This window comes from Urocitellus parryii, chromosome 12, assembly GCF_045843805.1.
Source record: "Urocitellus parryii isolate mUroPar1 chromosome 12, mUroPar1.hap1, whole genome shotgun sequence".
In the NCBI taxonomy this organism is placed as follows: domain Eukaryota; kingdom Metazoa; phylum Chordata; class Mammalia; order Rodentia; family Sciuridae; genus Urocitellus; species Urocitellus parryii.
Window position 1 is genome coordinate 18,559,787 of NC_135542.1, and position 13,991 is coordinate 18,573,777.

General features: G+C 50.1%; 1 protein-coding gene across 1 annotated transcript in view; it reads left to right on the forward strand.

Moving 5' to 3' along the window:
* Mertk (MER proto-oncogene, tyrosine kinase) overlaps positions 1-11,814 on the forward strand; it is a 99,941-nt gene extending 88,127 nt beyond the window's left edge. Inside the window, exons 16-19 of the mRNA XM_026380056.2 lie at positions 3,409-3,518; positions 5,218-5,377; positions 6,004-6,140; positions 10,764-11,814. Coding sequence (XP_026235841.2) covers positions 3,409-3,518; positions 5,218-5,377; positions 6,004-6,140; positions 10,764-11,262 — 906 coding nt within the window. The 3' untranslated portion in view covers positions 11,263-11,814. The remainder of the gene's footprint in view (positions 1-3,408; positions 3,519-5,217; positions 5,378-6,003; positions 6,141-10,763) is intronic.
* Positions 11,815-13,991: the final 2,177 nt, after the last annotated feature.

The following is a 13,991-nucleotide window of genomic DNA, read 5'->3' on the forward strand; positions in this document are numbered from 1 at the left end:
TTAGGAAGAGCAGGTCGTCCCGTGTGGCAGTGGCAGAGCACTGGGAGGAGAGGAGGGGGGTGGAGCAGGGAAGATAGCTGGGTGACTTTGGGCCGGTTCTCGAGAGGGGGAGCCCAGTGGCAGCCCGCTCTGGAGTTGGCCACTTCTGCCCTCAACGTTGAGTCTCTGGAAATGCTCCTTTCCTTTGCTCTTCCTCTGCGGCCACCTCTCCTCATGGTGACAAGATGGCAGCAGCTCCTCCAGGCATCACACCCTCCCATGCCAGCCTCCAGAGACAAAGGAGAGAAGCCCACTTTTTGCCCAGCCCTTCCCCCTTTCTCCCCTCTCTCTCTCCCCTCCACCCTCTACGCTGTCTCATTTCCATGTAACAGGGCTTTTTTCTTTTGGTAACAGTTTTACATATAATTCAAACACCATATAATTTTATCATTTAAAGTGTTTAATTCTATGGCTTTAAATATATTCGTAAGAGTCGTAAAATCAATTTTAGAAGATTTTCATGATCATTAAAAAAAAAAAATCACCCCATTCCTTAGCAGCTGCCTCCCAGTCCTTCCATCCCACTCACACACCGCTCTAAGCAACCATTCATCTACTTTATGTCTCTATTGGCATATTTTTGGACATTGCAAATCAATGGAATCAGATTGACTTGTAGGCTTTTCTGCTTGGTTCCTTTCACTAACGTACTATTTTCAAGGCTCATCCATGTTGCAGCACATATCTGCCTGTAGTTCATTCCTTTTCATGGCCCAGTAATATTCTACTGTGTAGACATACCACATTCTGTCAGCCCATCCATTGATGGATGTTTGAGCTGTTACCCTTTGGCTTTATGAATAACACTCTAAGAATAACGTGTACAAATTTTTGAGTTGACATAGATTTTAAATTTTCTAAGGTCTGTACTTACCTGTGAGATTACTGGGTCAAGTGTAACTGAATGTTTAACTTTTTGAGAAACTGCCAGATTGCTTTCTGAAGTGGCAGATTCTCCCCAGCAATGAAGAAGAGTCTCCACATCCTTACTAACACTTTTTTTATATTATTATTATTATTATTATTATTATTATTATTATTATTATTTTGGTACCAGGAATTGAACCCAGGGATGCTTAACCACTGAGCCACATCCCCAGCCCTTTCTTACATTTGATTTTGAGATAGGGTCTTGCTAAGTTGCTTAAGTTGGCTTTGAACTTGCAATCCTCCTGCCTCAGCCTCCTGAACCACTGGGGTTATAGGCATGCACCACCGCACCCAACTGATCCATCATTTGGTAATTTGAGTTAGTTTTTGTGTATGATTTGGGATAGGGATCTAGTTTCCTTCTTTTGCATGTGACTCTTCAGTTGTCCCAGAACCATTTGTTCAAAAGACTCTTCTTTCCCTGTGGTCAATGGTCTTGATGTCCTTTGTAAAAGCTACCTCCTGGACTCTCAGTGCTATTCCATTGATCTCTATGTCTGTCCTTGCCCCAGTTCTGTGTTGTCTTAATGACAGTTGCTTTGTAGTAAGTTTGAAGTCAGTCTGTGTTGTGTGGATCCTCCAACTTTGTTCTCATTCGGGCTGGTTTTGAGTGTTCTGGGTTCCAGGAGTTTTCATATGACTTAAGGATCAGCTTGTTAATTTCTTGAAAGAAGTCAGCTGGTGTTCTGGCTTCTTTCTGAATGGATGGCTCAGCTGGGGGGTGTTGCCATTATAACAGTATTAAGTCTTGCAATCTATGAACTCAGAACTCACTCTTCCTGTGAATGTAGGTCTTTGATTTCTTTCAACATTTTGTGGTTTTCAGAATTGAAGTTCACACATCTTTTGAAAAGTTATGTCTAAATACTTTATTCCGATTCTATTATAAATGAAGTTTTCTTAATTTCAATTCTGATTGCTCAGTGCTAGTGGACACAGATACAGTCGATTTTGTATATCTTGTGTCCTGCAATCTCACTGAACTCGGTGATTGTGGTGCACAAGTGTTCTTTGAATGACTTTTAGTCATGCTCTTCAAAAAATAACATAGTGGGCTGGGGATGTGGCTCAAGCGGTAGCAAGCTCGCCTGGCATGCGCGGGGCGCTGGGTTCGATGCTCAACACCACATAAAAATAAAATAAAGATATTGTGTCCACCTAAAACTAAAAAATAAATATTAAAAAATAATAAAATAACCTAGTGATTCTTGGTACAAATGAATAGGTCCTGATACTTATTACCCTGTCATGAATGACAGCACATTTGATATTCCTTAGGATCCGAGTCCTTTTCTGGAAATTAGCATCCAGAAAATCAAATGCCCCAAATATTTGTGGGCATTTTCAGTAACTGCGTTACTTCTGGGCCAGGATCACTGAGGCGTCTTCGTTTCACGTGCGGTGCCTAACTGACGTGAGTCTTGGTTGGGAAACAGAAGTCATTAGAAATGCAGAGGCTTGTGAGGATCACTGTGGAACACTCTTGTTCCCAGGAGAGCCAGCGTGACACGTCCCCTGCCTCGGGGAGGGCACACCCACGCGGCTGCTCGCGGTTGCCAGGAACTTGTGGTGAGCCCTTTCCTTCAGGGCAGTGACCGTGTTAAAACGTTTAATTATTCCATGGAGGTCTTCCCTGGTCACTTTGCTCGGAGGCAGCTCTGCCAGGGCCAGATGGCCTCTCCCGGCAGTCTAGCCTGGTTTTTATGACATGGAGAAACCCTGGATGGTGGAAAGGCACAGGAGGAGGGCCCTCGAGAAACAAAGTGAGCATCCTGAATGAGTACCTGAATTCTGGTCCATCACAAGGGGCGGTCCATCACAAGGGGCCAGCCACTGGTGCCTAGAGGAAGAGAAGTACCCTCAGAACATCTCAGCGTCCAGTGTGGGTGGAAGGGCTGGGGGTTCACAGTGGAAATACCTCCAAAACGTTAGGCCGGCCACCTGGGCACTCATCCGCCCTCCTTGGACCACACCGTCCCCCCCCTCGTCCTCCTGGCCTCCCACAGACTCTTAGGACACTGAGGGTGGCCTTTGGCCTCAGAACCTGTGAAAAGAAACAATGGTATTCCCTGTAAATGGTTTTAAAGATGGAGAGAAGAGATGTGGTATTTGCCAAAAGGTTTTCAGGTTTTTAAAAATGTCTTTATTAAAACCGTATTTGTGGGCTGGGGTTGTGGCCCAAGTGGTAGCACGCTCTCCTGGCAGGCGTGAGGCACTGGGTTCCATCCTCAGCACCACGTACAAATAAAATAAGGATGTGTCCACCTAAAGCTAAAGAATAAATACTTAAAATTAAAAAAAATCATATTTGTGATGTGGGTGATGTGAAATGAAATATCTTCCTGCTGTGCCACCCCATACCCTAACAAATGAGAGCACCGAGGATGGAAATATCCTGCCGAGTTTTCCCTCTAAAAGACGGTCTTCCTCTGCCCGCAGCACATTCCCCTGCAGACCCTGTTGAAGTTCATGGTGGACATCGCCCTGGGAATGGAGTATCTGAGCAACAAAAATTTTCTTCATCGGGATTTAGCTGCTCGGAACTGCATGTAAGTGTCCCGGGTCATCCTAGAGGGCGCTGGACTTCTGGCGTTTGATCTTTGTGAATCTGGGCAGTGGTCTATTGCTGACCAGGAGGAAGTGAGATTGGAAGGGACAGCGGGGCCTGCTCTGGGCGGGGTCTCCATGGCCCCGGTTCTGGTGGGGTTTTGCTTGGGGGATTCATGTCTGCCTGAACCCAGGGTCTGGTTGGCCTCCAGAGCGCTCTCATGTGTTGGCATCTCTATTTCCACCCTGTCACTTGCCTGGTCCTTCCCATGGTCACCAGCTAGCTTTGGACCTGGATCCCCGTGTGAGTCACCTGACTTACATGACACCATGACCATAAAGACATGATGACGGGGAATGGTAAAGGTCGTGTCCCATGTTCGTGCAGCTTCCCAGTGAAGGAGCCTTGTATCTTGAACCCCGGGAGCTTTGCCCTCCCAGCGGGCGAGGGTCTACCCTACAAGAACCTGGACTTGAGTCCACCCCTCTGATTCAGCCTGACGGAGACATCATCTGGGACAAACCTGCACAGACAATAACCGTGATCGTTGGCTTTGTCACTGTGTTTTTTTAATTTATTTTTTTAGATGTTGCTAGACCTTTACTTTATTCATTTATTTATATTCCGTGCTGAGAATCGAACCCAGGGCCTCACACGTGCCAGGCAAGCGCTCTGCCACTGAGCCACAGCCCAGCCTGTCACTGGTTTTTCTTTAAATACTTCTTCTGCCATGAAGGGAGAATCATGAAGACTTATTTTGCTCTTAACATTTCCTTTCCCCTTTTCCTACCAGCTGCAGTGACCAGCTGTCCCGTTTGCCCTAGACTGAGATTTCCCAGAGTGTGATGTGTGACCTCCAGTTTTCAAATCAGTGTCAGGCAAACAGGGACAAGTTAGTCAGCTACCTCCAGTTCTCTTCCAGCTCCCCACGTTCCCCCGTTGCCTCTCCTCCCTTCTTCTTTTCCTCCTTTTCTCTAGGACCTGTTTTAATAGCTTGGGCTGTAAATGCAATCGTGTCCCTTTTCATTTCTCAGTTAATTCCTCACACACCCATCTCACTGTGTTAGCAAGAAGTCCTGCATCTTGAGCCAGCCCGGTGGTGCACGCTTGCAATCCCAGTGATTAGGGAGGCTAAGGCAGGAGGATCACAAGTTCAAGGCCAGCCTCAGCAACTCAGCAAGACCCTTAGCAACTTAGGAAGACTCTGTTTCAAAATGAAAAATAAAGAGGGGCTGGGGATGTGGCTCCATGGTTAAGTGCCCCGGGGTTCAATCTGTAGTGCAAAAACAGAACAAAAATCCGGCATCTCTTGTTCGGTTTACTGCCCTGCCTCTGGTGCTTGCTTAGCTCACGGGGCCAGCACGGCTTCAGGACACCAGGCAGGACAGCTAGTGGGGCACTAGCTCAGTCCACCAGGGCCTGGGCTTTGAGCTGTGGTGCTGCGTCTCTGCCCCCTCCAGTGTCTCCTGCCACTGGGCACAGCCCTTGCTGGGCTGGTCCCCATGCAGGCCAGAGTGATGCAAGGTGGTAACCCCTCTGGTCCCCTCTCTTGTTGTGCTTTGGCCCAAGCAGGACCCTCAGCTTCACGGGGTCCTGTGACTTCTTTGGTCACTTACGAATGTTTTCCATGACGTCTGTGTCGACCTGGGGTGAAAGGTCTGCTTCCAAGGTTGCTGAGGACACAGACTTGCTCTCTGCAGGTTACGAGATGACATGACCGTCTGCGTGGCGGACTTTGGCCTCTCCAAGAAGATTTACAGTGGTGATTACTACCGCCAAGGCCGCATCGCCAAGATGCCCGTGAAGTGGATTGCCATGGAGAGCCTCGCCGACCGAGTCTACACCAGCAAAAGTGACGTGGTGGGTACAAACACGGCTCTGCCTCGGCCCCAGTGCAAAGATGGGGACGCATGGGAAGAAATGACAGAGGCCGCCTCGCAGGGCATTGTGCTCTTTGATAATCAGCATTGGGAGAGTGCTGGCACCTCACTTTAATTTCATGCTAAATCTTTTAATCTAGGCAGAACAGTCAAGCCTAGTAGTCTGTGCTCTGCATGGGACCTTCCCGATTCCCATTTTCCTTTTAAGGAAGAATGAGCTCCTGCCTGCAGCTGAGACATCTCATGTTCACATTGAGGGGGATGAGCTCAGGCAGGGGCTCTTTGGAACCCCTGTGTTGTGTGATTACACCCTGTGCCCCAGGTTGGGAAAAGCCATGCCCACAGCCAACCAGAGCTGGCCACTAAACAAGGCGAGGCTGCGTCTGCCTCTGTGGCATTTTCCAGCACAGCTTTCGTAAAAGCGAGGAGCTGTGTCACTCCCACCCCACGGTTTTGCAGGGTCAGGAGACAATGGGTCTCAGACATAATTGGCAGCTTTGTGCACCATCTTTAGCTCTTCAAGGAAATGACCTTTCCCGATGAAAAAGTCCATTCAGCCTCTGTGGAAGGACTTCGTGTCCTGACTCCTTGCCGCTTTGTTCGCAGTGGGCATTTGGCGTGACCATGTGGGAAATAGCAACGCGGGGAATGACTCCCTACCCCGGCGTCCAGAACCACGAGATGTATGACTACCTTCTCCACGGCCACCGGCTGAAGCAGCCCGAGGACTGCTTGGACGACCTGTGAGTAGGGTCTCTGGGTCACTGGGCATTACGCAGGGGTGGCCACTTGACTGCAGAGATGGGGTGGGGGGACGCAGCCATGGGGGCTGGCTGTTAGCAGGTGGGCATGCAGAGCATGGCCAGTGGCCGTTCCTGGTGTGGGAGTAGTCCATGAGCACCCCCATGGATGTGGCTCACTCTTCCAGGTGGTCTCAGCCTCGACCAGTGGACACATCCAAACAGGGCAACCGCATGTTCTCAAACTCCTAAGGCACCTCCAAGAAATGTATCCCATCAGTAAACAGATTTCTTTCATGGTGCATGAGGTTCTAGAATGGACTCCTTGGGTCCAGTGTCCTTCTGTTTCTACACAGCATGTCAGACACACCCATTACGTCCATATCTTTTGTCAGTAAACTTAGAAATCTGAGCCCATGACTTTGAGATGGGCTGGTCATCAGAATGGTCTGGGGATGGTCTAACAATGCAGCTTCTCAGGCTGGAGATTGTGATGCTCTTGGTACAAACTAGGACTAGAAATGTGTGTTTCAAGATGCTCCCTGACACCACTGTGAGTGCTCCCAGCTCCTGCCACGGTGCATGTCCCATCCCCACAGGTCCCTGTTTATCTTCAAGGTGAGGCACTTTGGGGAAGAGACCCTGGCCCTGGGTCAGAACAGACTGGGCTACCTCCTAACCACGTGTGACCATGACAATGGACTTGACCTCTCTGTGCTTCATTTCATCAGCTGCAGGAACAGTTAGCTAGATGGTCTTCAGAGAGCTGTGGTAAAGGCTCAATAAGACAATGGACGGTGCCTAGCGTAGGGACCACAGCTGGGATCCCAGCCACTGGGGAGGCTGAGGCAGGAGGATGGCAAGTCCAAGGCCAGCCTCAGCAACTCAGCAAGACCCTGTCTCAAAATAAAAAAATAAAAAGGGCCAGGGATGCGGCTCAGTGGCCGAACACTCCTGGATTAACCCCCGTCAAGAAAAGAAGAAGCACGTGGAGGGTTCACCTATGGGAGGCTCACAGAAGAAGTGTTCACCTAATGCCAGTTGTTACAGCAGCACTGCAAATCTATCCCCCAAGCACCTTGCTGTCCTGTCCAAAGTAGTGACTGTGACCTGTAATATTGCCCATGTCTCAGTGACTTGACCCTTTGTGGCACCAAGTCTGCCCTGTGCAGTGAGGGCCATGGCTTGGAGAGGGACATTCTCCCCATAGTCAGCAGGAACATTTCAGGAGCCTGGCCCTGCGCTGGCGTTGCCCTGGGACGCCATGGTGGGCGCTGGGGCAGGGAGCATGTGCAGGACCCAGAGCCGCCCCACTCAGCCCCTGTAGCTCCCGAGGGAGGGAGGCCAGGTAGCCCCCCAGGCCTGTCTAAGGCAAACAGAAGGAAACGGTTTCCGCCCAAGCCCCCACCCTGCCGGTGGTCACGGTGGTCTGACACTGTGAGTCTCTTAGAGAATCCTGAAGTCCCGAGTGGATCGGTCCCAGGGCTCCATGTTGAGGAGTTGTTTGCTTCTGGAAGCCCCACTCCCCCCCCCACCGTCGGTGGCACAGCACTGACTGGGAGAGTGTCACCAGGATGTCTCCCTTAGCTGTCCCCAAAGCAGTTGACCTTCGTGGTGCTTAGCTTGGGTCTTCGCAAGGCCTGAGCTGTGTCCCATTGTGACTCTGAGATGTCTCCATAGACCCAGACTCTGCGGAACTGCAGAGTCACTGTCCTTTGAAACATTAGGGTGGCAGAGTCAGCACCTGCAGTGTGGCTGGGGAGCCAGGCGGGGACACATAGGCCACTGTCCCCACATCTGGATGCTGGCTAGCAAAAGTGTCCCCCCGCCCCCAAGGAGACCCCTGTGCTTCCTCCAGGGGCATTTCCTTTTAAAAGCCAAAGGAATATCCTAAGCTTCTCATCCAGGATGCTGTCTGGACTCGGCGAGGATGAACTCGCTCCTGTTTAGTTGCTCTTTGGTTTTTTCAAGTCAACTCTGAAACATAGCGATGTCAATCACAGAGCTGTCAATCACACTGCTCCCAAGTCCTGCCCTTCACAGGCCACCCCTCCCCACACCCTGCAGGCCCTGCTCCCCACTCCCGGGATGCTGCTCTCTGATGCCTTGGGGACCTCTGTGGGACATCTCCCCAGCTGAGCTGGTCATGTCCCCACAGCCCTCAGGACCCTCCCACCAGTTGGTTGGCACCATGGTGTGCGGCACTGATGCTGGTCCTGCTACCTGGCATGACACTTAGGAGCTACCTCGTTTTATCCTTGTCCTGCTGGGTCCCATCCGCCTTCAGATGTCCTCCAGATCCCTGTCCTCCTCTGTTCCCGTCACCAATAGTGTCAGACCATAGAACCCCAGCCCTGGACAGGGCCTGAGCTCATCCGCTCCCTGTCCTGTGTCACAGTGGTATCACAGCAGAAATGAGTGAGTGAGCATGCGTGGTACCTGTCCTCTCTCCTTCCCCCTGCCCCCAGGTCCCTAGGACATGCTGGAGGGCAATCAGAGTGACCTCTGTAAAGTATAATTGAGGCTGGGTGTGGCTCAGTGGTACAGCTCTAGATTCCCATGCATGAGGCCCTGGATTTGATCCCCAGCACCATAAATAAATAATAAATCTATAATCTGATCATGGAATACTTCTAGACATGACCTTTCCACGTTCCCATTGCCTTTAGGGTCAACCCCAAATTCAGGATCTGACCTGTGACAGGCAGGGTGTTTGAGTGGTTAGGAAGCTGGGCTGTGGCGCTGGGCACCCCTTGATCTGATCGAGGGCCTCCCCCTGTCGGGTTCTTCCTTTGAGTGGGGTCGTGTACCTGGGTGGTGGGTGGCTGGCCGAGGGAGCAAGCTATTGTCCACAGATACATGCTGCACAATGGCTTGGGTTGTCAACACAAAGGACACGTCAGTGGTAGGAACAGGCAGCTGGTGTCCCAGGGGCTGGGCGCTCACTGTTAGTAGAACCTAAGCCGGACTCTCTCTTCACACCTTCCCACAGGCTGCAGGGAGGAGTGAAGGCTGAGGCACCCAGCCCACGCTTGGCCGCACCCCAGAAATGCTGGCTCTGGGTCCTCATCAGGGTTCCACCCTAGGCTCCCCCCACCCGTCACAGCGCTGCCTTGTCCTGTATATGCCCACCTTTCCCACGGCTAACCTCCAGCACCTGGGCACCCGGGCCCCAGCTGCCTGTGTGCACCGAGGACCCATTGCACACCACCTGCCCCTCGAGGAAGCCCCCTTTACCTGCTGACCCCCCCTGTTCCTCCACTTCCACCCAACATCGGCCAGTCCCAGAAAAGAAAAAGGCTGAGAGTCTCCGTGGGCCGAGCAGCCGAGCTGGGATCAGTCCTGGCTGGCCAGGGTAGAGACACGCACCCAGCCAAGGAAGCTGGGGACATTTCTCAGCAGGCTCCCAACACTGCTGTCCGTCATCCTCAGATTGAACAACTATGAGTAAATTCAGAAATGCATACATTTAGCAAGTTAATCTGATGGCATTTTAAAAATCATAGCAAAATATGCATAACATGGTCCATCTTAAACATGTGGCATCCGACTCAGTAGCAGTGTGTGACCCAGGTCACCCATCTCCTGAGCACTCCTCATCTGCACAGCTGGAACTCTGTGCCCATTGAACAGTCCTCTGGCAACCTATAGGGCCACATCTTTTGTAAAATGTGAACTGAAGAACAAAAATGACCACTTCCAGTGGCAATGACCAAACGTTTCTTTTTCCATCCATAAAATCTAACTCACCCAATGTCCCAGCCTCCTCTTCCCCACCAGGGCTGGCGTCTTGTCAATCACCTTGATCCACGCCCTGAAATCTCCCTTGTATAGGAACAGGAGAAACTGTACACATGCTCACTGTGTCTGTAAATATTGTATTTATGTTTTTATGTTTCGTTAAGTATTGAATACAAAAGGAAAATAAGTCCTAAACGATATCACTGCTCTTCTCTGTGGGGGAGGAAGACAGATTAGACACTTTGTCCTGAAACGTGGAATCAAAGGAAGTGAGTTGCATAGCAGCAGCCCCTCGATGGAGCAATGAAAAGGACATTCTGTCCCCGGGGATCGAGTCTCTCAAAGCTCATCTCAGGCTGCAAACAGGAAAGGCTCTGTGGAAAACAGAGTCATGCAAATTGATTTGTACCATGAAAACCTCAAAAATACAAATAAAAATTGACTGCCAAGTCTAAATGACTATCTACTGAGGGTAAAACAGGGAAACTAAAAAGAACTCCTAAGCGTAAGATGAGGATCAGGACTAGGGGACCGGGGAAGGTGCCCAGGGTCATCTCAGGGTCCTGTGCCCAGCCTCAGGGCCCCTATGTGCCGTGCTCTGAGAATCTCCACCTCTTGGAGGCGTGAGCCAGTGTCCACAAAGGCTCAGAAAACAGACAGATGAGAAGAGCTGTTCCTCGCCTGCATCAGTGAGCGCTATGGGTGCGAGAGGACCGCCTGTCAGTGGAGCTGGCCAGAGGTCAGCAGGATGGAATTCAGTGTGAAATATCGGAACCGCACATTTCTGTCCCTAAGATACAGTAGTCTACTGCCCACATCAGATGGAATGGGGTGAGTGACACTAACGGTGCCAGGAGGTCATTCTCTCTCTTTTGCGGCTTTCAGGTATGAAATAATGTACTCCTGCTGGAGCACTGACCCCCTGGACCGACCCACCTTCTCGGCGCTGAGGCTCCAGCTGGAGAAGCTCTTGGAGAGTCTGCCTGAGGCGCAGGACAAGGCGGACATCATCTACGTCAACACCCAGCCGCTGGAGGGCCTCGAGGGCCTGGCCGAGGAGCCGCCTCCCGCTCAGCTGGACGTGCACATCGACCCCGATGCCATCATGGCTTCTTGCACCTCCGCCGTCACCGCGGATGTTCATGAGAACAACCTGCAGGAAGAAAGGTACATCCTGAACGGGGGCAGCGAGGAGTGGGACGATCTGGCATCTGCTCCCGCCGCCACGGACTCGGCTGGAAGGGACGGAGTTTTACCGGAGGACAAACGCGTCAGGAATGGGGTCTCCTGGTCCCACTGTAGCACGCTGCCCCGGGGGGACCCATCGTCAGATGAACTGCTGTTCGCAGACGACTCCTCCAGAGACTCAGAAATCCCCGTGTGAGGCGGGCAGAGTGGAGCCGTGCGGGAATCGAATAGGTGCCCACGTCGGGGGATCCAGGGCCTTTCCAAGTCAATCCCACGGCCCCGAGCACCGGATGATATCACCAAGTAAATCTCCATTCCAGATCGTAGTAGGGTCGGAGTGTAGCCCAGGGGCAGAGCACATGCTAGCCTGTCCGAGGCCCTGGGTTCCATCCTCAGCACTCCCCCAAAATGAAAATGAAAATACATAATATATATTTATTTAAAAGAGGAAAAAAATATATATGTATATTGTGAAAAGAGAGAATGTTATATTTTGATAAAAGAAGACTCCCTTCATTTCACTTACCTTGCAGATCTTAAAAGCTAAGCTCCTGCTAGTCCTCGATGATCGCTTTTGTACAGAGTCAGAGTTGTGTTTTTTTTAAAGTTCTTTTCATGACTCTGAAGTGTAAATATATTTGTAAAATGAAATGCCAAATTTGACTTTGCTTCTCGTCTTCCTGAGAAATCTGATGTGCCTCTGTGAATCGTGTGATTCATTTAATATTTAAATTTTTGTAACTGATTAATTTTCTGATGGGACTTTCCAATAAAACATGAACGCAGAGGGATGCTTTGGGCTTACTTAAGACCCAGAGAGACACGGTCCCCCCAGCCTCAGTGCCTCCGTGAAGGGATGTGCTGACGGCTGGTCTCCCAGGAGTTGTTCTGACTGTTCTTGTCAGTGCGCTTTAGAGATTTAGAAAAACCACCCCAAGAGTCCACGGATGAGGGCTACAAAATAATAAAGGGTTAAAAAAAACAACCTGATGGGAGAGATTTTAAGTAATTGAGAAGGGAACTGATAGGTGAGGAGGCACTTCTCTGTTTGGGAGATGCCTAGTTCTAGAACTCAGCACACCCTGGTCCACATCCTGCCACTTCATGATAGCCATTGTTTGTTGGGCTCTTGTCATGTTTCAGGCACTTTATGTGTGTCATTACGCCGTGGGTACAGTGCCAGCGTCAGGTTTAAGCCAGAAAACCAAGGCCTGGAAGGATTAAGTGCCCTAGAGAGTGGTAGAGCTAAAATTTAGGACATCTGATTCAGTATATGATTTGAGGCAGGTGCACATTACTACAACTAAATACCTGAGGCAATTCACTTACAAAGAGAAAAGGTTTGTGTAGCTCACAATCTGGAGATTCAGATTCAAGATGGGGCTGCACAGTGGTTAGGCCCCTGATGAGGGTGCAGTGACCATGGTAGGAGCACATGGCAGGTCAAGTGCACACATCATGAACTAGGAATTAGAGAGGGAGACAGGTCAGGGTCACACAGACCCCTTTTAGGGACACTCCCCCAATGACCTAAGGCCCATCTCCGACAGGTTCCATCACCTCCCAGTAGCAGCACCCTGGGGACCAAGCCTTTAACAAATGGACTTTGGGGGGACATTATCCAAATCAAAGTAGGGGGTCACTCCAGATCCTCGGACCTTCCAGTTTTATTTAGTAAACAGATGTCCTGACCACATGCCAGGTAAGACACAACCATCATGGAATCCTCAGGACAACTCCAACTGGTAGGTACTGCCAATGTCCCTGCTCCACAGCTGGTCAGGCTGGGGCTGGAAGAGGTCATTTACCATGGGGCAGTGGATCCATCAATGCCCCTGGGGCAGCTCAGCAGGCCCAGGCCAGGGAATCCCCAGAGCCATCTGCTCCCCACTCGTGAGCAGGCTCACTCAGGCCCCTGTAGTCTTCAGGGACCAGCGTCCACACGGGTCAGGGGTCCAGCTGCCACAGCCCTGTCCTGGCTCCCCATCGCCTGCTCCTCTCTAACTGCAAAATGTTCCAAAGGGTTTGGAAACAATCTGCATAGTTATAAGAAATGCCAGCGTTATCTTGGATCAGTGAAAGCAGGGGAAATATTGTTGAGAATTTTTGAACATTCATTTAATTTTTGGGTGAGGAGGTACTGGGATTGAACCCAGAGGCCCTATACCACTGAGCCGCATCCCCAGACCTTTTTATTTTTTATTTTGAGACACGGTCTCACTAAGTGGCTTAGGGCCCCCCTAAATTGCTGAGACTGTCCTTGAACTCCCGCCTCAGCCTCTTGAGTGGCTAGCATTACAGGCATGCACCACCATGCCCATTGTAAATGGTCATTTTTAAAAATCAATAAAACATCAGATTCAATCCCTAGTTTTATCAGAATAAAACATCCTTGTGCAAAGTTTCTTGTCGATGTCATCAGGGATTTGAAGGACTTTCTGTTAAAGGCTTCATCAGGAATTCAGGGTGGCTAGGTTAGATCAAAAACCTGATCTAGGGGGCTGGGGATGTGGCTCAAGCGGTAGCGCGCTGGCCTGGCAGGCTTGCGGCCCGGGTTCGATCCTCAGCACCACATACAAACAAAGATGTTGTGTCCGCCGAAAACTAAAAAATAAATATTGAAAAAATTTTTTTAAAAACCTGATATAGAAAGGAAGGGCCACATCTGTGAGCTACAGAAGCAGCTAAATAAAATTTAAGGAAAAAATTATTTGGAAGTTCCATGTAAATTTAGTATCAGAGTGATTATGCTTTGTATTTTATATTTCTAATTTTAATTTTATAATATAAGAATATTTAATGAATAGTTCCTCAAATGTCCTGCCACCCCTACAACTCCCCCAAACCCTGTACAGTTGACTCTGGTTTTCCATGTGACCTGGGGGCCTCGGCCAGTTATGCCCTAGCAGAACAGAGACATCCACA